This window comes from Limanda limanda, chromosome 4 (assembly GCF_963576545.1).
Source record: "Limanda limanda chromosome 4, fLimLim1.1, whole genome shotgun sequence".
Classification (NCBI taxonomy): Eukaryota; Metazoa; Chordata; class Actinopteri; order Pleuronectiformes; family Pleuronectidae; genus Limanda; species Limanda limanda.
Window position 1 is genome coordinate 29,139,829 of NC_083639.1, and position 27,244 is coordinate 29,167,072.

General features: G+C 42.8%; 1 protein-coding gene across 1 annotated transcript in view; it reads right to left on the reverse strand.

Annotated features, from left to right (window-relative positions):
• The window catches only part of ptprt (protein tyrosine phosphatase receptor type T), a 247,061-nt gene that overhangs the window by 207,303 nt on the left and 12,514 nt on the right, over positions 1 to 27,244 (reverse strand). The window contains exons 3-7 of the mRNA XM_061070022.1: positions 16,015 to 16,175; positions 15,656 to 15,766; positions 13,955 to 14,036; positions 9,152 to 9,267; positions 7,235 to 7,409 (exon numbers count right to left, since the gene is read on the reverse strand). Of these exons, the coding sequence (XP_060926005.1) occupies positions 7,235 to 7,409; positions 9,152 to 9,267; positions 13,955 to 14,036; positions 15,656 to 15,766; positions 16,015 to 16,175 (645 nt within the window). The remainder of the gene's footprint in view (positions 1 to 7,234; positions 7,410 to 9,151; positions 9,268 to 13,954; positions 14,037 to 15,655; positions 15,767 to 16,014; positions 16,176 to 27,244) is intronic.

Sequence of the window (27,244 nt, forward strand, 5' to 3'; positions counted from 1 at the left end):
TGCCCCCGTGATACTCATTGTTGGGTCAAACAAGAGGACCTACCTCTTATCCTGGACACATGTACACATACTCTGGTTGGCTCCCTCCCCCAAGCTACTTATATAATAACAAAGTGACTCTATGACCTTTTTTCTACCCATTTTATGTATGTGCTTTTTTTTTTTTTGTGTTTGTTTTTCTATTACATGTCTGTTTAAATAACTATGCAAAACTAAAATAAAAACAAAGTTTAAAAAAAAAAAAAAAAAAAGCACCCACTGCACGTATTTCACACGTATAGAACATAAAATACACAAATCTTAAAGTAACACTGGGTCATTTCTATACCTTAAAATAACACGCATTGCCTCAGCGCCCCCTGGAGGCAACTCAACAAATGTTACACAAGAACAACCAGAGCTAGCAGTGATAAGATTCTACCGAAGAAAAGGTTCAAAGCTTTTATTGTCATAAATACACTCCTGTACAATTAGTTTGTTTCTTTGCTTTCCACTACGAATGCCGTGATTTTTAGGATTAAAAAGTAACCTTAAGGGGAAATGTGTATATATCTAAAAAAAATATATATATATACAGCTCAAGATAAAAATAGAATGAAATAGTTATGATGAGTGAAATCATGAAGAAGTGAGAAAATGACATTGTGCACCAGGCTATCTTCACCTTCTCTACAGGACTAGAGTTGTTAAACCAATGAGACTTCATCTTTCCATCGCTGGGATCTGGGTTCAAACACAACAAGTGACTCGTCCGTCTGATGCTTTTCATTCCTTCTCATTTTCCCTTCCTCTCTTTCATCTCCTCATCCCGTTCCCGTCCTCCGCTGCACACCTGTTCCACTCACTTTACTTCCTCACTATCCTCTCTCGCTCTCCTGCCTTTGCTGTCAGCTTCTCCTCTCCTCTCCTCTCCGAGTCCTCTCTCCCTTTCTCTCCCTCTCTCTCACCTCCGTCCCGCTCATCCTCTGCTCGGCGTGCACCTGCTCATGCATTACTTATCCTTCTCTTCGGATATTCTGTGTGAAGTGTCCATTCTCTGGGAAACGCACACACGCACACGCACAGACACACACAGATGAACATGCAAAGACACACACACACACAGATGAACATGCACACAGAGGCCGATGCTCCTGAGAGAGCAATGGACAAGGAATACCAATAATTTGACAAACCGCCCGGCATACTGAAGACAACACACACACACACACACACACACACACACACACACACACACACACACACACACACACACACAAACACACACACACACACACACTTTTCCCCTAAGGCAAGCCCTAAGGACCTGGTTAAAGAGGTGGGTAGAGTGTACCTACCTTTCACACACACACACACACACACACACACACACACACACACACACACACACACACACCAGGTAAACAAACTTTGCTTTGGTTTCGTCTAAGTTTTTCACACCAACAAAACTTACATGCAGGTATTACAAATCGATGAACATTTGTTTTATTGATTCGTGGTTCTTCTTGTCCGACCTCGAGTATATTTCCAAATTTTGTTTCATCTATTTTCTTCTTCACTGCTGCGAGACAAGTGAACTGAACCAAATATCTTGACGTGAGGCGTTTTATTTTGAAGGACATACCAGATGGCTGTTATATATTCTGTGTCCGTCAAGCTAACAGCAAATAGAGATAATAACTTTATTTTAAATAGACGGACAAAATGTCCCGAATTCGTATGGGTGTCTCCATCACACATCATGTGACTGTGGAGGCGGAGCCACCATATTGAAGTTCTCTCGACATACGCTCTCGACCAATCACGAGTCGGTCTCAGCATTAAAACCTTAATTCAAACCAAACTTAACAAACACTCGAACATACGTCAGTGTGATAAAAGATAAAAGATTACTCAAATTATAACAATGTATTCGAGTCTGATCTGGTCCATGTCTCATCCACTGACATGGTGGAGGCGGAGTTTATGAGCTTTTAAATTGCCCTTCCTTAAACAGTCTACGGAAAAGATTCAAATAGATCATTTAAATATATATATATAAATATATCTTTCCCCAGCTTTCGTATCATATCCTGTTTCCGAATGTGTTTTTATTTTGCTTAAATCAACACTTCGGGATCAGTAAAATCTGATAAAGTACATTTCCATAGCAACACCTGAGTTGTGTCTCATACCACTAAGCATCTCTTTTGATCAGCCCCCCCCCCCACACCTGTCACTCAGCTGGTGGAACCATGTTTTCCTCTCGTGTCAAGCTTCCTGCAGAACTCACCACTCGTCACTTCCTGTTTCTAATTAAAAGTCTTGTAGCTGCTGGAGGGTCGAATCCATCTGAGCTGATCTGAGATCTGACACACGAGCTGTCCACTGTCCTATCGATTCCCTCATCAGGGGACAGACACAGGGACGGCCGGGAATGAGCTCTGGGCGACAGAGAGCTCAGACACACACAAACACACACAGACACACACACACACACAGTGACAGACATTTACACACTGCAGTGATGCTGCTGGGTCTTACTCTTGGACTACAATCAGCTTTATGACTACCCAGGGAGACTTAGAAAGATGTAGCAGTGTTCCTGGGGAACTCACACACACACACACAGACACACACACACACACACACACACACACACACACACACACACACACACAGAGACAGACAGACACACACACACACAGAGACAGACACACTCTGCATGGTGTCCACAGGGCACTGGCTGACAGTGGCGCTCCTGGATCTCAGCTACGCCCCACTGAGTCTTATCTCTGACGGACAGATCACACACACACACACATACACACACACACACACACACACACACACACACACACACACTCAAATGCACATAAACAACACAACATGCTCACACATGAATGCAGATACATGGCCCCAAAAACAGTGCATTTTCATATTCCGTGAGAAACAGACATGTCATGCAGGCTTGCTGCTTCTTACTCACACACACACACACACACACACACACACAAGCAGACACACACACACACACTCCTACACACGCCAGCACAGCCAGCGGTATGGTTGAGACCTTGTTGCCCTCAGGCTTTGACTGCATCTGTTCGACAAGAGCCGTACAAATGACAAACGCACAGAAGCAGAGAAAACATGTGTGTGTGTGTGTCTGTGTGTGTGTGTGTGTCTGTTTGTGTAGCAGACTCTCAGTGTCACCGACTTGTCTTCAAGGACGTCCTTTAATGTCCCATCAAACTGGACACTGGCTCTGTGTGTGTGTGTGTGTGTGTTTGTGTGTTTGTCTCATTTCAATAGCCACTTGTCTGACTGTCAAATTAAAAGCTCGTCTTTTGTGAGCTGCTAAACTCACGAGTAGCTTTTACTTCCTCTCCTCTTTCTCTGTGTTTTTGTGATCTCCCTCTTCACCTCTTCTACTTGCAAATAATTCTCTCTCTCTCTCTCTCTCTCTCTCTCTCCCATTTGTCCTGTAACACGATATGTGGGAATATCTGTCTGCGCCACTTCTGCAAAGGAGAGTGGATGTCACTCAGGTTTACGACCGAGTTTATGTTTACGTTTATAAATAAGATATCAGGTCACAGTTGAGTTTCCTGTAAAACGTTATTTGCTGTTGTAGTTTAGTCGCATAAAATCGTGATTTCTAAAAGTAAAAAAAGGGACGAAGAGGAATAAATTGAAGAAGAAATAAGACGGTGGGGAAACTGAAGGATGACAAGATCAGAAAAAAGTTGTGTTCTTGACCTAAACCCATTTTTCAAACTAAAGTCCCAGTACAAGCAAAAGTGGAAATATTGTTTTGAATATAATGTTTTCTAAATTTATATTAACTCTAATTGTGTTTTGTCTGGTTAATGTTCATCCTGTCCGTGTTTCTGTCTTTTAATTCTTTCAGATTTAATGGTTTCAGGTAAAATTGTAGAAAATGTATCAGTGTCCAGTATCATCAAAAAGACAAAGTGGCAAATCTAGAGTAAGTAATAATTCAAACTCTTCTTCATTTAGATAAAGTGATGATTTCAAGTCATTTGTCCAACATGCAAAAATTTAAAACTCCAGAAGTTTAGTATTTTGATTCAAAAGTTGAAGTATTTAACAAGAATGACATCATCTGTTGAACTAGCAGCAGTTAGAGGATTAACACGCATGAGCACACACACACAAACACACACACACACACACACACACACACACACACACACACACACGCACACGCACCCTGATCACACCTGACTGAACAACACACTCATTAACCCTGATTTCACTTAGCGGCCCAGGAGAACACACACGTGGACAAAGTAAAGGACAGTAACACACGTACACACACATTTAGCGACACACACACCACACAACGGGCTTGAGGGAGGTATGGTCATGTGTGAGTGTGTGTGTCTGTGTGTGTGTGTGTGTGTGTGTGTGTGTGTGTGTGTGTGTGTGTCATATTGCAGTTCTCTCTTGTTCACTGTGTTGGCATGGGCTGCTCCTCTGGCACAAAGCATGGCTGACAGCACCTGAGCTTCACACACACACACACACACACACACAGGATAGAAATAGCCGCACAAACACCTTCAAATACACATTGAGCAGCGCACACACACACACACACAGACACACACACTGGGCGGTTCTCAGGAGTCCAGGCTGTGTGCTCTGCTAACAGATGGCGATGACAGTCTCAGTCCCCGGACTATCGTCTAATCAAAACTGTGCCCACCGCCACATGCACACACACACACACCCCCTCCCCCCTCCTCCCTCCCTCCCTCCCTCCCTCCCTCCAGATTAAAACATCATCCACGCCAAACAGGGTTAACCGCATAATTCATAACAAATATGTATTAGAAACATAATTCAGGCCAGAGGGGGTCCCTGCATTTCAATGTGCTGCAGAGACGCAATGTCAATCCCATTAAACAGTAGAAACACAGTTCAACCCCCCCCCCTTCCCCCCTCCTCACTCCCCCCCCCCCCCTTGCACCACCAGAAGAGAGCTTTATGTTTACTTGTAAGTATAAAACAGATACTTCACAACAGATATCTTCAGATACTTGAGATGAGAAATGGTCGTAACAAAGTGTTGTCGGGACAATTTAACTCCACTTTAATTCCTCTGTGTTTTCTACTGCTCGGCCCAAAAGATATATTATATATATATATTTATATATTTCGGTGGAAGTGCAACACAATGTTGTCAGGAAACAACCCTGGAGATTGTCAAGCATCGGAGCATAAAGTGAGCTTCACAGTGACTGAGCTCATTCTGTGTCTCTGTGAGGGAAACTCACCGGGAGAACAGGAAGTTTGTGAGGCTGATATTATCTCATGTGTTAGAGGATAAAAGACTCATTAAAAAATATGTATTGCAAAGTGTTTAGATTTAAGAGGATGAGCCTCAACTCATAAGAATAGAGAGAAAGATAAAAACCGCACCAGGTCAGTAGTGTTACATTAGCAGGTTTGCAGTTTTCACTTCTATGGAATTGGATATATCAGTGTTTTATATCATGACAAAGGTAAAATTGCATAACCACTAAGTTAATTTTTGATATCTGTAATGTAAAATTGTATGATCATTATTTTAATGTATTTTAACTTTTGATATTTGTTATGTAACGTATGTTTTAAATGTGGACCCCACTAAAAGCTCTGTCTTAGGGTAGAGCTAATGGGGATCCTTCTAAATAAATAAATAAATAAATAAATAAATAAATAAATAAATAAATAAATAAATAAATAAATAAATAAATAAATAAATAAATAAATAAATAAATAAATAAATAAATAAATAAATAGATAAATAAATAAATAAATAAATAAATAAATTAGCATGGATCGTTTTGAGAACTATCAGTGCTAACATAGTCTTAACCCATGTCTGAGGTACGGAGAGAGAGTCCTTGGTAGGGGACCTAATAGTTGGGGCATGGTCCGGGGGTGTAGAAGAACCTTCAGTGACATTATCTGACGTCCCCAGTGCTTCCAGATCCGTCTCGTAGGACAGGACAGTTTTCCCTCCTGTTTACAGGAATCACTGGAAGTCGACTGTGATGACAAATCAGGAGATTCCTTCATATCTCAGACCTGAATCCAGGTTGAGCTCAGAGCCGAGCGGATGAAGTGATAATATTCAGTCGTCAGCGAAGGGATTTGAGTCACAGATCAGGAAAACACACATGGGACACATAGGACACAAGGGGAGAAGGAGGTGGTTGATAAACCCATTCAAACTCAGGTGGGAGGTTATGTTTTCACCCCCGTCCATTGGTTTCTTGGTTTGTCAACAGACTAATTTATGAAAACAATTGGAAGGATGAGGATTTTTGGGGCAGATCTGGACAAACAGGGTAGTTCCTACTTGTATCTCCTTCCCTTAACAATGCAAGATGGAGCTTATTTGACATTTCCATTTAATATTAAGGAAGTGATTCATGGATCTTTAAGTCCTTTTTGTGGCGAGGTCGTGTACGACTCCAATTAGTGCTGGTTAGATTCTGGAGTGGATCCAGATGAACGAGCAGATCCAGAGTCTCACTTTCTGTAACATGGCTGGATGTGACCTCAGCCTCGGCAGAGAGAAGCTCTCTCCAGGGACACTTGACTTTTAATTCAGTAATTATTATAATTCCTATTTAAGATTACCAGTTTTAGCCACTTGAACTCAAATGCCCCCGTTGGCAATTTACTTTAAATAGGTCCGTTATGAAACCGGTTTGATAACAGACCTGCTAGAAGTGGTTCTCTGGGGCCTGAGAGGGTAAAGAGAGAACTTTAGGTTTCTTGTCTTAAACGTGTATTCATGCTTCATCCTTACCGAACACAAATAGCTTGTCAACAAAAACTGACACAATTATTTTAGCCTTGTAAATTTGTCTCTTACAAATTAAAAGCAATGAACCAGGGACATGTTGCTGTCTGTTTGAAAGACAAGAGGAGGACACATGAGACGGACCCAGAGGAAGACGGAGCCGGAGTCAAAGGCTCATTGTGAGTTCCAGGCACAGAAGTCTGGAGTCTGCTCAGTATTCCGTCCTCAGCGTTCACTAACTAGCAACTGCCAACACACACACACACAAACACACACACACACACACACACACACACGCAACCACAACCCAGGCTTGTCTCTTCCTCTACATAGAGAACTTGTCCTGCTTCATCCCGACTGATTTCTCGAGTGCCTCTCCCTGGTTCACCCTTCTCCGATAGATCGTGACTTCACACCAGCCGAACGTACCTTTGACGATGAGCTCGGCGTAGTTGGACACCCCCGAGCCGCCGTCCGAGCGGATGACGCAGCGGTAGCGGCTGGTGCTTCGCTGGGACGTGTCGCCCACGCTGACCGTGGCGGAGAAGCGCCGGTGGTTCACCACCCGGGTCACCATCAGGGCCGTGTCCCGGCCGTTCCACTGCTGCATGATGGGAAGGACAAAAAACGGTCGGGTTAGTGTCGTGCATGTTTTCATGAAGACTGAGTTCAAGAGGCCGTGTGAAGACAGAGCTTTTCTTACAGGGGTTTCTTAAATAATGAAAAGGTTGATCTCTCTGTTGACCAGGAAAATACAAATGTGATCGAGTGAATATTAAAAAGACAAAAGACAAAAGACAAAGAATCGGAGATATACAAAATAAACCTAAATAAATGTTACTTTGATTAAATATTAGAAATAGTGAGTAAATAAGAAGTAAATAGTGAGTAAACATTTTTTTTTTAATTGTTTTTCTTATGTGTGGTGTATTTATTGTGTTTTTATGTTTCTATGTTCATTGTATGCACCAATAACTAGAGCAAATTCCAGGTAGGTGTAATCAATACCTTCTGATTGTGATTGTGATTCTGATTTGATTTAGGTTCTGTTCAGACCTGCATTAGCATCCATCCTGAGACCTGATCACAGATCTGTTTGCTCTATATCTTTAAACCACTGGATCCGACACAATCACCCACATTTCTCCCACTTATGAATTGGTTTTCTCTGGAGCCTGAATAGAACTAACCACTGCAGCCTTGGCGTTTGCCTTCTGATCTGGTGAATCCGACCGTTATAAACTGAAAAGACGAGCGTCACCTCGGCCCCTGACACTTCCTGAAGAACTCCTAGTGGTTCCTCTCACAGATTGTGTGAATCCGAAGACATTCCAAGAGACGCGCATCAACACGTGAAACCATAATGAGTCCGTGTTGACGCCCGGGAGGAAACAGGAGCAATTTGAACGGAGCGACTCAGACATGAAATATGAAAAAGACGCCACTTCCTGCTTTGCATACGATCGCTACGTCTCCAGATCCAATCTTCTCTCACCGCTGTAGAATTATCTGCCAATTTGGTGAAACATGCTTTCCTGCAACAGACCTCCAGGGGGGGGGGGTGGGGTGGGGGGGGGGTCACTGCTCTCCATTGCAAATGTCATTACTGCACACGGCAGAGTTGTCAGAGGTACACAACCATGTGCAGTGGGAACATTCAAGCTTGCCAGTGCACATGAATGTAAATTAGAATGAGGATATGAGCATGGATGCACACAACACACACACACACACACACACACACACACACACACACACACACACACTCACACACACACACACACACACACACACAGATGGAGTCATTGGTGCGAAGCGCAACAAGGACTTTTAATCAATCCTGAAAATGGAGCTGGAGGTCTGGGATGTTCTCTGCACTTGTTTCATATATTCATTTGATTCTTTGAGTAAAACGACATAAATTATGTTGTGACCGTTTTATATGATTTATGTGATTTATAATCTGAATGACAAAATATTGAATATAATATCAACAGATTTATCCTTTGTAAACCTGTTTGTCCTGCTGGTTTTTTGATTGGCTGGTGGGAGTTTACTTGTCATGTATCATTTTAATAGACGGGTCTGGTCAAGATATCACAATAATCATATCACACGTACGTCCAACATTACATCACATGAATCACTTCCTGGGGTCTAGAAACCTGCAGAAGCCAGCCGGACCCTAACCTAACCTTGTATGAGTTGTATATATATTTAGAAATATACTAACAAAATCTACCACTTTTGTTAGTTTCTGTCTTTGTGTCTTTTACAGGTTCTTCTGCTTCTTCACTTCTCTCTGTTTTCATTCACGCACCCATCAGCTGATCTGAGGCCACTCACCTGGAGCCAGAGCTTGTCGTGCTGGGACCACTTCCCTCCGGCGGTGCACTGGAACGTGGCGTTCTGACCCACGTTCACCTCCACGTTCTGCAGGCGCAGGAAGTGAGGCGCTTTACCTGCAACACACACACACACAGGGGGAGGAGTTAAACAGTCGGACAGAGGAGAGGAGGAAATAAACCAGCACACACACATCATTTACATATCGTGTATATGGTCTGGAAAAATGGAGCAGAATCCAGGTCATATGGTCTCGAGTTTATTTTAACGTCTCTGGAGAAACACGCCAAGGGTAAATGAATTAAGCCTGAATAGGTGCTCAAGTTTCATAATCAGGTATTAAAGAAGTTGGCAGACTGCTAAGAGACGCCATCTTGTTATGAGGACACAGTCAAATCACAGTGGACAGATTCCAGCGGTGATAAGACGCTCTCACATTGTTCTGCTCAGCTCATCAAGTTCTCTTACTAAAAAATGTGTACATAAAGCACTAAGTACTCAAAAGGCACTTCTGGCAAGAATGAGTGTTATAATATGGGAAATATATTTAAGTGTGTATTTACAGAGGTCTATGGAAGCCCATTTCCGCCACTGTGATGAAAAAAAAAAAAATTGGTATCTCATTATTATGAGATACTATCTCATAATTATGACTTAGCATCTCATTATTATGAGATACTATCTCATTATTATGAGATAGTATCTCATAATTATGACTTAGCATCTCATTATTATGAGATAGTATCTCATTATTATGACTTAGTATCTCATAATTATGACTTAGCATCTCATAATTATGACTTAGTATCTCATTATTATGAGATAGTATCTCATAATTATGACTTAGCTTCTCATTATTATGAGATAGTATCTCATTATTATGACATAATATCTCATAATTATGACTTAGCATCTCATTATTATGAGATACTGACTGCAGGGTCTGTCATGCGAGTCTGCGTGTGTGTGTGTGTGTGTGTGTGTGTGTGTGTGTGTGTGTATGCTTGTCTCTATTCCTCTTCACTAAAACTGATAATCACATGTATTTTTTAGTAATTATTCGATGATGACCGATCAAGACTTCGGATCGCTCCGTCACTTTAACGCTGACGGTCCTGTACTGTGCGCGTCACGTTACATCTCACGTTACGAAACACATGTTTAAACACCGTGTGCACGTAGTCCCCAGCTCCACACAACACGTGTTTCATGAACTCAAACAAACACAAAGTAAACATCAGTCCTGTACGTGTCCTAATAAGTTGTGATCGGTGCTGGTGTTTATTGTTAAAGTGTGAAGTGAGCGCGGGTCAGAGGGAAGTGAGGCGGAAGCAGACACAGACACACACAGGACGACCGGACTTTTAATGAGCGTCTGTTCTGATGCTGGAGCAGCGCTTGTTATAATTATTCAGCGGCAGCACATCGCTAAGACAATGAACGGAGCAGAAAACATGGATCGATCCTGTTATGTCTCTGTATCGATGCACAGTCGCCCACTTCCGCGAGTAAGGCTGCTGTCCCCGCACCCGCTCAGCCTCGGGTTCCCTGCTCTGTGGCGCCCCGCCCACAATCCGTATCTCATAATAATGACTTAGTATCTCATTATTATGAGATAGCATCTCATAATAATGACTTAGCATCTCATAATTATGAGATACTATCTCATAATTATGACTTAGTGTCTGACTGTGGGCGGGTTGCAGCAGAGCAGGTGAGCAGTGGTAGAGAGGCTGGGAACTCAGTGAAGTCAAGTTAAGGTTTGAGTTAATGATAACTACGCCCGCCACTGTAACAGAAATACAACATTTGACTTGCATGACAGACCCTGCAGTCAGTATCTCATAATAATGAGATGGTAAGTCATAATTATGAGATATTATGTCATAATAATGAGATACTATCTCATAATAATGAGAAGCTAAGTCATAATTTTGAGATAATATCTCATAATAATGAGATGTTAAGTCATAATTATGAGATGCTAAGTCATAATTATGAGTTACTATCTTATAATAATGAGATGCTAAGTCATAATTATGAGATAGTATCTCATAATAATGAGATGCTAAGTCATAATTATGAGATGCTAAGTCATAATTATGAGATAGTATCTCATAATAATGAGATGCTATCTCATAATAATGAGATGTTAAGTCATAATTATGAGATACTATCTCATAATAATGAGATGCTAAGTCATAATTATGAGATACTATCTCATAATAATGAGATACTAAGTCATAATTATGAGATGCTAAGTCATAATAATGAGATGCTAAGTCATAATAATGAGATGCTAAGTCATAATTATGAGATAGTATCTCATAATTATGAGATACCAATTTTTTTTTTTTCATCACAGTGGCGGAAATGGGCTTCCATAGAGGTCAGAATTCATGATCGAAAATCAAACAATTACTGTATATTATATCACCTCAATATTAACAGCTATGTTCCACTTCAGATGGTCCAAAACATTTCCTTGTTCTTTCATTCTCATATTCATACAGACGACATTGGTCTTCAAATATATAACAGGCTATCTACATTGAATTTTAAAATACAAAATTATAAAGTTAGAGGGGAAAGCAGCGTTGAAGTCAGCAAGCGTTCTTTTCTATTCCCTTAAGAGATGGAGGTTCAGACTCAGGACACTGGGAGGACTCCTCAGGACACTGGTCACTCTTCAGGACACTGGGAGGACTCCTCAGGACACTGGTCACTCCTCAGGACACTGGGAGGACTCCTCAGGACACTGGTCACTCCTCAGGACACTGGTCACTCCTCAGGACACTGGGAGGACTCCTCAGGACACTGGGAGGACTCCTCAGGACACTGGTCACTCCTCAGGACACTGGGAGGACTCCTCAGGACACTGGGAGGACTCCTCAGGACACTGGGAGGACTCCTCAGGACACTGGGAGGACTCCTCAGGACACTGGTCACTCGTCAGGACACTGGTCACTCCTCAGGACACTGGGAGGACTCCTCGGTGAACTGGTCACTCCTCAGGACACTGGTCACTCCTCAGGACACTGGTCACTCCTCAGGTTAAACTACTGCAGGTACGTTCACTCACTCACAGGAGGAGAGCTGTTTAAAGTGTGTGACAGTCACACTAGAGACCAGGGTTTGCATCATGAGACCTGACTGGGGTTCAATTTGGCAAAGGAAGCACTTTGATTAAGGAAGGAAGGAGGTTTTGGTGTCTGAAACAGGTCAGGCTCCATCAACAACGTTAACCAAGTGCTTCAAGAGTCTGAATAGAACCATTACAAGGTTTAAACTTCCACTTAGGACCAATAGTCTCCTTCTGAAACCAAATGTAAACCTGTTAGATCCTGAGTTGTATTTAGACCTGCACCCGATGGCTCTCTCACAGATCAGAGAGCGGAAACCTGACCCGAGCCTGTCGGGACAAATCGGAACCCAGCGGTTCGGACAGTTTTCACATGATGTTGAGACTTGGGTCACATTAGCTGATCAATCTACTTGTTTGATTTCTACACTGCACATGTCTGTAATCGTGACTGACGTCCAGCTAGGGTCAGTTTCGGACACAGAGAAACCGAATGCCTCTCGGGCTCCAAACGTCCAAACTGCAGTGATCTCCTTCCAACGGGGACGTCTGGAGCGAGACACAGGACAGTCACGGGACGGCTGTGAGACAGATGAGCCGGGCGACGGTGGGACGGCCGTCCTGTGACTTTGTCTCGACATTGAGACGAGCCACCGACTGGTTAATTGAGTTTCGACTGTCTGCAGACGGAGATAAGCCCGACGGAGTCAGAATCCATCATTTAACCATGATAACTCGCACTGACGCTAATGCTAATGGTTGCAAATGACCAGGACTTGGATGTGAAGGTTTTTCAGGTAACCTTTGTTCATTTTGATATTTGTTCTCTTTGCATTCCCCCTACTGTTTTCATTTATTTAATTCTGAAAACATTCATTCTCTTCACTACTTAGACTAATCTGATAATTAGAGATCAGAACAAATTAGCTATACTTCAGAAAAAGACAGAAGTAAAAAGAGAATATTTGTCCTTGAGTTTTAAGCAGTCTCTGCATCACCAGGTGTTGCTGCTTTATAACATTCCAGTCGTATGAGGTTACACTGACCTTTGACCTGATCATGTTCAAGAGACCTCTTCGGTGTCACAGTGAACTTGACCTTTGACCTTTTCACCGCCCCCATCTAATCAATTAATCCATGAGTCTAACTGAACGTTTATTACAAATTTAAAAGGACTCTATTGAGGACGCTCTTCATGTAATATGTTCACAATGCCAAAAAAGAGTCCAACTGATTATTTTAGTTTGATCCTACATAACTTATGTTCTTCCACTTATTCAAACTCTCTGCCATAATGTATAACACAAGATTTATTAGGAGCAACACAACGTGTGTGTTGTGTTGCACTCAGGGTGTAAACCACAGAGTGTTGCACAAAGCAGCTCAGAGAGTTTTTGTGTGTGTTAGTGTTTCTGTCAGATATGAATGATGAAGACCCTGAGTCCGGACCTTCCTCCTGCCTCTCTGCAATCTGTGTGTGTGTGTGTGTGTGTGTGTGTGTGTGTGTGTGTGTGTGTGTGTGTGTGTGTGTGTGTGTGTGTGTGTGTGTGTGTGTGTGTGTGTGTGTGTGTGTGTGTGTGTGTGTGTCTTAGAGGGAGACAGCTGATGCAAGCAGACGCTGAACAGTGGGGCCTCAGTTGTGCATGGTCACACACACACACACACACACACACACACACACACACACACACACACACAGAGAGAGACACACACAAACTTACGGCAGGGGTGGGCCAGGACACGTATGTCGTCCACGGCGATGAAGCCTGGATGGCCTTGGACGGACACTGCTTCGAAGATAACCTGAGAAAGAAAGAAAGAAAGAGAGAAAGAGAAACTCCCATTAGTCTCTGCATGTGCCCCCCCCCCTCCTTCTAACTTCCTTTCTCTTCTGTCACTTCTTTCCGTCTCTTTTTCTTATAATTGCTCTTGTGTTTCTTTTGTCAATCTTCCTCTCCCTCCTCTTCTCTTTTCCACATTTACATTTCCTCCACAGACTCTCTCCGGGTGACAGGCCGTCAGCCGGGCTGTCAGGGGGCCGTGCACTCCTGACCCACACATATTTACTCATACACAAACACACACACACACACACACACACACACAGACAGACACACACCTCTGTGCTGCTCTTGTAAGGAGCCTCAGCTGTATAAACCGGACTCAGGCTGAATACTAAAGACTTCTGGGAAGACACTTTATTCTCCATCTTTCCCTCAAAGAAAAGACTGTGACTCGCATGTCAAGTTCACACAAGTCCAAGAGGCTGCAGGAGCTTTTCTTTGAGACTTTAACTGAAACCCTGATTTCTGCAGGATTGGGAACATTACACTGTTGTGCATTAAGGAGCAGATGCACAGGGGTTCCTAATAAACTGCTCACAATATATTAGGGAGATCCTGAAAACTGAGCTGTTCAGATACGAGTCCGAGTTTCTCCTAAAAGTTTGTTTTGTAATTTAAAATCATCATGTTTTGCTGCTGTTATAAAAAGAAAGAGTCACTTCTCGATGGGAGGTGACTCCTCATTAGTGACACACACACACACACACACATACACACACACACAAAGACACAGACACACATTTAAGTGACTTTGATTACAACTGTGCCTCAGATGTGTGTGTGTGTCTGTGTGACACAGGGGGGGCTTTCATTTCCTGAACACAGCTCAGTCATTAGGTAAAACACAGTCGCTTTTGTGCTTCCTCAATAAAATAACACAGCAGGGTGCCGCACAAAGACAGACACACACAAAGTGAGTCATTAACAGAGGCCGTTTTGTGTTTCAACATTTAAAGAACAATGAGAAGAAGAGAGAAGAAACTCACGACTCCAGCAAACCACGACTTAGCTTTTCAGTGAGTTTAACTCAGCTAAACTTCCAGAGCTAGTCTGTATTTTTTATGTATATGTGTTGTTTTCAGATTACACTTTTGTCATCATTAGTTTTATAAAAACACAATTCATTGATCACTTATTTTGATGTAACTTACTGTGTAATGTGTTTTTCTTTTGTTTCTTGTGCATATCAAATGTCTTGAAATCAGATTTAACGGTTAATGATCACTGTATAAACTAAAAGAAAAGGGTGTGTGCGTGTGCATGTGTCTAACTGTGTGTGTGTGTGTGTGTGTGCGTGTGTGTGTGTGCATGTGTGTAGAAGTTGTGTCGAGATTCTGAAAGGATTTAGTGACGGAGAAGATGCTTTTCAAGGCACAAGGCTCTTATTTTGAAACATGAGACAGACAGGAAGGACTTGTGCAAAATGATCGTACAATTATAAAAATTATAGCACATCTGGCTACATTGGCCTGCGTGTGTGTGTGTGTGTGTGTGTGTGTGTGTGTGTGTGTGTGTGTGTGTGTGTGTGTGTGTGTGTGTGTGTGTGTGTGTGTGTGTGTGTGTGTGTGTGTGTTCTACCTGATAGGAGTTGGGCCAGAAGGTGGAGATAGCCAGCTCAGCCTTCACCCAGCCTTCAGTGACCGTATCAGAGGCGTTCCACACCGGGTTTCCCTGAGCACCTCCATTCACCTGCAGGACGGGACCACACAGGAGCGAGAGATGAGAATAACACACACACACACACACACACACACACAGACACACACACTAACGCACAGGTTCTCAGTGATAGCTTCATCCCTCCTTGACAGACACCAGATGCCTGTTTGTTAGTTTACCTGCTGCAGTCTATCAGCTCCTTCCTGTCAATCCCTCACACACACACACACACAGACACACAGACACACACACACACACACACACACACAGACACACACCTTGATATAGACGTTGAGTGTTCCCGGGCTGGCTCCGTCCCGGCTGGACAGCGAGTAGAGGAAGTCGATGCAGTGGGTGTCGTTCTCCTTCAGGGTGGGCATGTAGAGGTGGGCCTTCTGTCCCGAGGCCCGACCCGACGCGTTCACCACCATGAAGGAACCTACACACACACAGACACACACACACACAAAGACACACACACACAGGAGAAGCAGGGACAGTGAGAACGGGATCTCAACCCTGACACTTTGGCAGGTGAAAGGCAAACTGAATAAAAACACTTTTTACTAATAATGTGTCAATCATCACAAATCATAACCCGGTTTGTTTCCAAGAAATTGACTTTGGGTTTTTGTGCATAACAATGAACACAGCGACAAAATCCTGGGGACGGATAAAACAAATTAGAAAGCAAGTACAAGCACAAAGATAAAGACAAATAAAGAAGAGAAAGTGATATGAAATATGGAAGATATTCAATGAAAACTACATGAAAAGAGTAAATGTGCAAAGTATCCAAGTAAATCGAGGACGTGAGCAGGCGAGTAAAACTTTAAGTAGTTTTATGAGGTATAAATACCATAAAGAGTGAATATAATGAAACAAGTTCTGCATGAATTCAGCTGTTTTTACTGATAATTGAGTTTCCTGTTGTTTTTGCCATTTTAACAAGATACTGTTGGTTGTATAATCACTTTATCAAAACCTCATTCTTGGCTGTTCCTATTTTAAAAGAATATATATGATTATAGACATTAGTGTCCATACGCTGGGGGGGGTTAGTCCTCCTCACGATATCACACACACACACTCCTGCGTCTCCATTTGAGAGAACATCGAGTTTAAAGTGTGTTAAACTGCTCAGATCAGTGTCTCTTGGTGAGAATCTGCCGCAAATTGAGTTTGTTAGATAAAAATCTCGCAGCAGGAAATTGGCAAAACCACTTTGTGCCAAACACTGAATCATGCAACAACCAAAAAAAAGAAAAGAAAAAAGCAGCTAAATCATCTCCAGCTCTTTGATTTACCAGAGCTGTGCTGTGTGTGAGGATCTTAATGTGTCCACGCCCCCGGGGAGGTGGGGGTGGGGAGGGTGGGGTTCTGAACCACGACGTCAAACACATTTCCTCTGTCAACCCGCGGCTTAAGTGGGTTTTAGTCTCAGCTCTATGGCAGCAGGACTGAACTTTTATGGGTCGGGCCGTTTGGCTGCCGTCCATCTGCCGGGCTGAGTGATTGGGCGAGTGTTTGGCGAGAGAGAGAGAGAGAGAGCGAGGAGGAGGAGGAGGAGGAGGAGGAGGAGGAGGGAGGAGGAGGAGTGAATCAAGCAGGTGTGACTGTGAGCGTCTATCAGAGGCCGTCTGTGCACGTTCACTCCACTGCTGAATTAATGAAGAGTGAAAGGAAGAAGAATGAAGCAGCTTTAAATATGAGGATTCCACGACTGAATTCGATTTGGATCTCGTCCGTGTTGTATTGAAGCTACAGATGTAAACCACCTGCTGCTTTAGATCAATCTATTTCACATCCTGGGCACTATAAGAACTCAGCCAAGACCAGTAAGACCTGTGAGAAACCAGCTGGGAACTGGGACTGGTTGAGAGACCAGATATCCTGGATCAATGTAGATGATTGAATCATTCTGTAGCTTCTCCTTTTGTTCTTTCTTTGTTTTAAACAGCTTCTACCCGACCTGTGACCCTGAGTTAATCACTAACAAGATCTTCAGTCCCACAGCTCTGCTCTCACTGGGACGTGATGTGAAATATGAACGATACGAGACAAGAAACGTAGAATAAAAAGTATAAAGTATAAACATCTATCGGTCGTATTTGCTCATTCGGTTGTTTTTTTGCACATTACAAGAAACTCTGGGATGTTCGGATGTCATGACATTTTGATTTCAAAGGGCAGAGCAGTGACTTTTGAAGAGGAAATAGTTCACACACACACACACACACACACACACACACACACACACACACACACACACACACAAACACACAAAACACAGTCCAACCTTCACACACAAACAAACAGCTCTGTAGTTTTGCTTGTTTTAAATAAAGTTAGTTCAATTTGACGTGTTGTGTTTGTGATCATTGAAGCTGGAGTAAGAAACATCTGTTGTGCTTTCTGCAAAAAACATTAAAAACACAAGTCACACATACAGTGTGTGCTAATGGGATAGTAGTGAAAAGACAAGGTTGTAACTGCAGATTCAAAACAAACACACACACACACACACACACACACACACACATACACACACAGATACACAACCACACACACACACTGTACATATCCCACACACATCATGTTTGGATCAACAATAAGGTTTCAACAAAGACCTATTTTTAGACCCTGACATCACTCACACGTGGACGAGCATGGTGTTCTATTCGCCGACAAACACAGACACACACACTGAAACATGCTGACACACACAGACACACACTGACATACAATCAACCAGCGCACAAAACATTCATTTCACACGTTGTTTCCCAGCTGAGAGGTCAGAGAGGAGCAATCTGTTAATGTGAGAAAAACTGATGAATCTGTCTGCCATGTCCACACACACACACACACACACACACACACACACACACACACACACACACACACACACACATCACACATCAAAATAACTGGGTCAGATCGGTGCAACAAACGTTCAAACACACACGAGACCGGCTGTTTTCACAAATACTGCTGAGAATCTGAGATCTATCTTTTACTTTCCAAAGCCTCTCGACATCAAACGGAGCCGGAGCCGCTGAAGTGCCTCTGAGCAAAGCATTTACCCCCCCGCCCCACCCCCCCCACCCCACCCCCCCGCTGCTGCGCGGGCTCTGCACACCAGTGTGTGTGTGTCTGCCGAGGAGAGATTCAGCCGATGCACTCAGACTGGAGACGGGTGGAAGACGTCTCTGACTGGGACAACTGGGATTTCACACCAGCATCGAACAGTGAAGAGTAAACATTGTGTTTTCAAATCAGATTTCACACACACGTGCACATTCTCACGTGCACATCACACTCGAATAGCAAGTGTCCTATTGATAAATACACACACATCAACACAACGACTACAATTGTGTGTATATTGTACGTGTGTTGTCGTATTTTGGTGATTTTTTTTTGGGTAAAAAAAGTCTAAAAACGGTCTCATTCGATTAATTTTGCCTCAATAAAAATAATGTAAACACAAAAATGTAATCTAATTTATGCTGTAGACACAACAGATTGATGGAATATTGTGTTGGAACATTTCTGATTCAATTCAGCTTTTATTACGTTGAAAATAAAATGTAACTCAGACAACATTACGTTTCCTTATGGAAATGGAAATTCTTTATATTTTTGCCATATATTTGTTAATAGTTGAAACTATACTGGCTCTCGAAGAAGTACCTCAAAAGTACTTCAAGCAGAAAGTATTTTTAGTATTTTTAATCTGTAATTTTGATTTATTTCATTGAATCAATGAAATTGTATTTGTATCATATTACAGTTAGTGTCATGCTGCTTTGATCCCTCAACAAAAGTAAACTACCACAAAAAAAACTATAGTCTTGCCTGATATGTAAATATTTTTTAATTTTTTTTTATAGAACTTGGTTTAATTCTTGGATTATGACAAATATTAAAAGGTTTCCCCCGACATCAGATGATGTGACCTGTTGACGATCGTTTGACGTCTCTTCTGAATCTCAAAGATCAGAATCTGGAACTTCAGATTCAAGGCTCGTGATTTGTAAGAAAAAGCTGAACTATTAAAAGCAAAGAAATAAAAGTTGTTTGAGCTGCAAAAGCTTTAAAAAGTGTTGAAGTGATAGAAATGTTGAGAAACACACAAGTGAGATATTTATTCCTCAGACGTGTGAGAGAGAGAGAAATGAGAAATCCTGGTTAATAGAGGGGTTTTCACAAATCAATACAAAAGGTGGGTCGCACAAATCGATAGTAATACAGACCAGACAGTCAACACCAACACACACAAAGAACACATACTCACACTCGCAGTCAGACACACACACACAAATCTGCAGATAAACGTTGAAATCAAAGCCTGAGTCGGCGTCTGACTTCCTGTCTCGTTAAAGTCTCGTAATTAATTATCTGCCGGCGTTTTGTTTTTTGAGATAACGAGATTAATCTGTGGCATAAAAAAACACAGATTTGAACACTTTGAAAGTAATTGTTGTGCGTTTGATGCGATGGAAGAAAAAGAGCTGCTTCTGCCGTTTGTTTTTTTTAAAACTCCGTAGAGTAAAGAAGGAAATAATGGATCCGGTCAAAGTTCGTCTCATTGATCTCGATGAACGAGATAAACACGACATGTTTGAAGTCGTTATCCAGCAGCTTGTCTCCTTATCAACATCTTTATCTCCTTAAGTTCTGAAAAACAACTTCCTCCATCCGGTTTGTGTCAGAGACGGAATCCAGAATCTGATTCTTTCTACTTTGTGTAGAAGTTAAACACAAAAAGAGAAAAACCACATGTTTCATTGATATTACAAGTTTTTTTAATATATACGTGTTTAAAAGAAGGCAGCAAAGTGTTAACCTTATTAAAGGGGAACAAGAAATCAGCATCAAACCACGAGGGTATTGTGTGTTTTTTTATTATTGTGTAAATGTGTCACTGGGATTGTGTGTGTGTGTGTGTCTGTGGGAGGAGATGGGAGTTAACTGGGTCCCTTTACAGGAGCAAAGAACTGGTTGTGCGTGGGATGCTAGTTAAAAACAAGAGAGTGCACACACACACACACACACACACAGACACACACAGGGACTTCCACACAGTTGAAGGGGCCCTGAGGAGACACACACACAGACACACACACAGACACACAACCATCACCTCCTCTCTACTTCATCCTGTGACGTGCCGGCTCCATCAGCAACACCAGCTTGTTTCAAATGTTCTTAACTTCACAGACACGTTAAGGATAGAGAGAATAAGGGAGGGAGGGAGGGAGAGAGGGAGGGAAGGAGAGAGAGAGGTCTGGGGATTAACGAGAAACCGAAACGACAAGAAGAAGATGAAAGGTTTCGTGAATTGTGTATAGTTCTTCTTAATAAATGAGTGACAGCTGAGTGGAGGACGTGAGAGACGAAGACGGGAGGAGAGGAGGAGAGGTGGAGAGGTGGAGAGGTGGAGAGGTGGAGAGGTGGAGGGGAGGGACAGAGGGGGGGGGAGAACAATAACAAGCGTGTCAGCTGTGGAGCAGACGTGACCCATGGACGACAAAACACTGTGTTGTTGTGTGAAGGGCTCATCTTCATCTTCATCATCTTTACAATCTTCATCATGAAACACCATATTGCTCTCTGGTCCATTTCACACATTTAGTGCATACAATTGTCTCTGAGGACACACACACACACACACACACACACAGACGCACAAGTCCTGGAACCCATATGTTGTGTGTCCTCAATGGGTAATGGGCCTGCGTTGTCGTCATCACACACACACACACACACACACACACACACACACACACACACACACACACACACTGGGTGTACCCATCCAAATAAAGCTGAAGGATAAAGACCTCTATAGTCCACACAGGTGTGTAATCTACGTACACACACACACACACACACACACACACACACACACACACACACACACACACACACACACACACACACACACACACACAGACACACACTCATTCGTTTCCTCTCTGTCTCTTCACCCTCATCATCCATCTTCTCATCCCTTCATCCCTCTCGTCCTCTGAGGCCTTTTCACAGTCACTCGTCCAGTTCAACGTGCTGCATTAAATCAATATCCATTCATTTCATTTATTCATAATTTACCTTATAGGTAATAAAAGGTTTTGTTGATATTTCTCTGTGACTCAAGAGGATCACGTAAACAACCTCCTCTATTCACACTTCTCGCACCCCCCCCCCCCATCTCTCAGCTTGTGTCTATGAATCTTGTGATAATGTGAAAGAGTGACAAATCAATAATTGTCAGATCAGAACGACTCATTCATTCATCTGTCTGAGCGTCTCACTGTCCACACCTCCCACCCTCCTCCTCCTCCTCCTCCTCCTCTCGTCTCTCCACGCATCCTATAATCCCTCCATCCCTCTTTCCTTCAGCTATGATCTCTCCTTCTCCTCACCCCCCCTCCCCACTCCCTCTCCCTCCATCATCCTTGGCTTATAAACACAGACACCTCAACATTCACCTCCAATATGAGCCCAAAGAAAAAGGCTTTTAAAGGCTCGAATTAATTTACCTCTATTACAGCAAATGGAGCAGATGGTGTGTGTCTGAGTGTGTGTGTGTGCGTGTGTGTGTGTGTGTGTGTGTGTCTGCACTTTGTCATTCCTCACAATCCTCATCAAAGAGCTTCCATTCCATTACAATGCAGTCCCATTGGTTTACATTGAGGTCGTCTCTTTTCATTTGTGCAAAACACAGAAAAAACAAATTTTGGACGTGTTGCAAATACCTGGAGGCAAAGGGGGAGGAGTTTAGAAAAGAAACAACACAATCACACGGCAAATGTCTGAGGTTGGGAGGGCGAAGGGTCCGCTCCACCTGAGGTTTGCAGTCGTTTTGGAATAAAAGAATCCAAAACATAACAAAGAGGATTTAGCTCCGCTTGTACCCGAGCACGCAGAGAAAAATGTCTCACATCTTATCTCCATCTCTATGAAATGACAAAAAACTCCTCAGCCGCCTGGAGAAGAAAGAAGAAAAGAAACTTTATCTACATAAGCTCCAGAACAAACTTTCTTTTTTTTTTTTTTTTTTTAACAAAAACAACAGCGTTTTGAGGTTTTTTAGGGAATGAAAGGAGTTTGAGCAGCAGAGCGGAGAGAGAGAGAGAGAGAGAGAGAGAGAGAGACGCCGACTAAATCGCTCTTTAACAGATCAATTACGTCCCCGGATCTTCTGGTGAAACACGACTTGGAGGCGAGATGTTCACAGCCGACACGTCTCCCTGGGGTCTCCTCTCCTCTCCCTCTCTTAAGTCTCTCTTTCATTCTCCTCATCGGGCGTTTTGTGTCTGTCGTCTCTTGGATTAACTCGTCCTCCTCCGAGCCCTGAGCGAGGCTCTCTCGCTGTTCCTCCAGCGTCTCAGAGGTTTACATTTGTCATTTGGACAAGGGGAGGGAGGAAAGGGGGGGGGGGTGGGGGGGGGGTGCGTCCACATGTGGCCTGGAAACGTCTATCACGCCAACTCCTGTGGCTTTTTCTACCTCTTCTTACTTCTCTGTCACATTTTTCTCCCGCAACAAACTCTGTGTCTTTAGGAAACGTGGCTGAACCGTGACGGGAACAATGGAAGTGGATTTTCAGAGTATTTACCAAAGTGCCGTGTTATGAATTACATTCCATAACTCATCAGATATTCCACTGAAACATGATAACTCTCATTAACACCTGGCTGTTGTCTTCAGTGTGAACGGATCCAATCGTCTTTCTGTCCCCAGTCACATGAAGACATGAAGGGTTCCATCGACTCCGGCTCCGATCGGCAGCGATGGAAATTTTCTTATTAACTATGATTTATATGTAGCTCCTTCATGACGTCACTGATCATATGTCATCGATTAACGTTGAATAATCTGTATTGTTTGAGGAGACGTCTTTGAAAAAGTGTTTTTTTGACCATATTTTTGTTGACGATGACGGATCACCTCCGGAAAGGACTCACGTGGAGAAACCCGGTGAAGTAATAATCCCATCAAGTTTGGTGAAAAACCATCGATGCATTGTTGAGTTATTTTGTTCACATACACACACACACACACACACTGGTGTCTGGCTAGGCTGGCGTGCAGGATGGAGATGGAAGCTTCTTCTCAAAGTGCTCAAACTGTTTTTTTCTTAATGGTTTAGAAGCAGCCGTGCAGGTTTAGATTCAGTTTCTCAGCTCAAACATTCTTCTTTTGTTTCACAGTTTTTCCAGTGAGTCGAGCTAATTTGTTCAGCCAAACGCACAACAACACAACCCCATTAAACACGACTCACACCAGAATCTCACACTGGAATAAAACACCACTTGGATCGTTTTGGGAGGAAACAACAAATTATCTTATTTTTTTAGGTCAGGAGGATTAAATGTAGATGCTCCTCAACCCAATATAAATACAAAAAGACACAATGTGATTGTGTGCACATCCCATGGACTGTACAACAAGATGAACAACAACACACGGCAGTATAGTTCATAAACACCACCTCCTCCATGTTCACAGACGGGACACAGACCAAGCTACAAAGTCAAAGAGCACTTCAAGATAAGGGAAGAAATCCAGTTGTAACAGCAGCAGAACAAGTCAGGCTGAGATGGACAAGAGAATAAAGAAATATCAAAAGGCAATAGTATTTAAATTAAAAACCCAAGTATGTACATATATATACACATACAAGTACATATTGAAGTATATTTAGATGGTTTCGGTCATTTAAGGTTTTAATGAGTTGTATGATGTTTACCAAAGTGTCCGATCTACACGTTTCTGTTTGGAATGAGCTGCTGCACAACAACCTGTTTAATCAAAGTTCACTGAAGCTGAACTGGAGAATCTGTTGTTGTTGTTGTTGTTGTTGTGACCTGAGTCCCGGCCGCGCCTAACACAGAGCATCGCCTCAGAGCTTATTCAAATTGAAAGTATCTGGCGTCTAAATCGTGGGCAAATTCATCCCTGCACTTTCTCAGTCCCTCAGCGATACACTTGATAAGTGTGAAACCGATAAGATGAACCGTCCTCGAGGTGTCTAGGTTTCTGGATTCATCAGAGAGATAAAAAAACAAGGAGAGAACCATGATCCTGAATATTTGGCTTGAGTTTCTGGACAGTGGGAGGAAGTGGAGACACATTGTTCTTTATCCACACAGTCTGTTTGGACCCTGGAGCTGTGGAGTCTGTTCTGCTGTAAATAAAGACAGGCTGGATGGAGTGCGTCTCTCACTCACACATACACACACACACACACACAGACACACACACACACACACACACAGAGACACACACACATACACACACACACATGCCTGCAGGCTGTTGTGAAGCTGCTCTAATCTTTGCTAATAAGGTGGTGAAGACAAGGAGACTGGCGTTATTGATCAGTCCTCCAGGGACAGACTCTCGGTTTCCTCATAGACAGCTCATCAATACCCAGCCACACAAACACACACACACACACACACAGACACACACGTGCACACGCAAGTGAACCCACACATTAAAGCCCTGCATGAGATTTGACCCGTGGGAACTCTAAATCCCAAAAGCCCCGGCTGCTCGGGTCAGGGGCGGTTTGACCTATAGGAGATCGAAGAGCAAACATGTGACCAGTGACACTGAGACAATGGATGGGAGGTCGTCTTGTGCCCTTAGGTGTCCCTTACATCAATGTGTGTGTGTGTGTGTGTGTGTGTGTGTGTGTGTGTGTGTGTGTGAGACTTTGGCCCCATGACGAGATTCTGAAGTTCCGCGTAGCGTGTGTTGATCTGAGGTGTGTGATTGTGTGATCTGTCCCTGTGTCTCCGGAGTCCAGAGGTAATTACCAGTGGATAATAGTGTGTGTGTGTGTGTGTGTCTGTGTGTGTGTGTGTATGTGTGTGTTTGTGTATTTAGTCAGTGATAGATACACTCAGAGTGTAAAGTGAACATGAGAAATGGTAATAAAGTTTAATAATGTTCCCTACAACACAGATTTACGATACAGTGAATTAAACTTCCATTTCTCATTGAGCGGTGATCAACACACACACACACACACACACACACATGGACACACAAAGTGGCCTTCACATGAGCAGGCTTGTGCACAGTAGATCACACATACACAAAAAATGATCCAGAAAATATGCTAAGGTGCAAATCTCAACATACAGACACACACACACACACACACACACACACACACACACACACACACACACACACACACACACACACACACGCACAGACACACACACACACACACACAGGTATTTGGTTTCTATATATCACTGACTTCACAATTGCTCTCCACTACAACCTGATCTTCTCCCTCCAGCACTGAACCTGTGGTAATTGGCTTTTTAATGACTTCTGCATTTCCACATCCTGGTTATTTACCTCCTCAAGCCTCAGTTGAGAAGTCCTGCTGAGAGAGAGAGAGAGAGAGAGAGAGAGAGAGAGAGAGAGAGAGAGAGAGAGAGAGAGAGAGAGAGAGAGAGAGAGAGAGAGAGAGAGAGAGGAGAGAGAGAGAGGGACAACACACACACACACAGACACACACACACTTGCTTCCATTTCTCACACAAATTAGACAAATCAAATTACAAAGGCAAACAGCCTTTACTTACTCTAAGTGGAAAACTACACAAAACCACAAACTTAACACGTGATGAATGAGTCCAACAGGAAGTGCTCGGTTCCAGGCGCCACTCGTACATGTACACAACCTCACACTATGGCAACAATGGTCACACCGACGCACAAATGGAAGGGAAGGAGGGAAGAAGTGTTTACCTTCATGTTTATTTCTGCAAAAACTACAGAATCTGTTTGGTAGTTTTCATGCAGACAAACCAACAAACAACCTCTGGGACCAGAATCAGGTCGTTTAGAAACTGCCATTCCTCTGCATCCACATTAATTCTGACCCACAATGCAACAGTCCATCCGTCTCTTACTAAATCTGGTCATGTGACCCAGTTACATTATATATCAATGTAAAAGAAATCACCAGAATCTATAACAGGGGCATTTTACATACTTTGCTTTCCATTGCTACCTTTTGTAACATCTTATTTATGACCTTTCCAATCACTTTTAAGGATGTATAAATAATATAATAATTTATTTATGACGGAAACATGAAATAAACATCAAGCATCGGCCATTTTGTGCATAACCTTGTGTACTACAACATTTTGATTGAAGCTTTTCCTTTCGGCCCGAAGGTGGAAATGAAACTCCGTGTTCACTTATTACTTGTTTATTCTTCCTTCATCCAGGTTCACTGTCTTCACAGATTCATAAATAAACAATAACAATAACCCGTCGCTGCGTCTGCATATGAATTCCACTTTCACGCCTCCCTACATATGTTTTCTCACGCTCGTGCCCATGTGACCTTGTGTTTACATCTGTATCTGAGATCTGTTGCACTGATGCAATTTTCATAATGTTTTCATGAAGCCTCTGCCATGCATCCTCACATGCGTAGGATCACTTCTCGGGCCT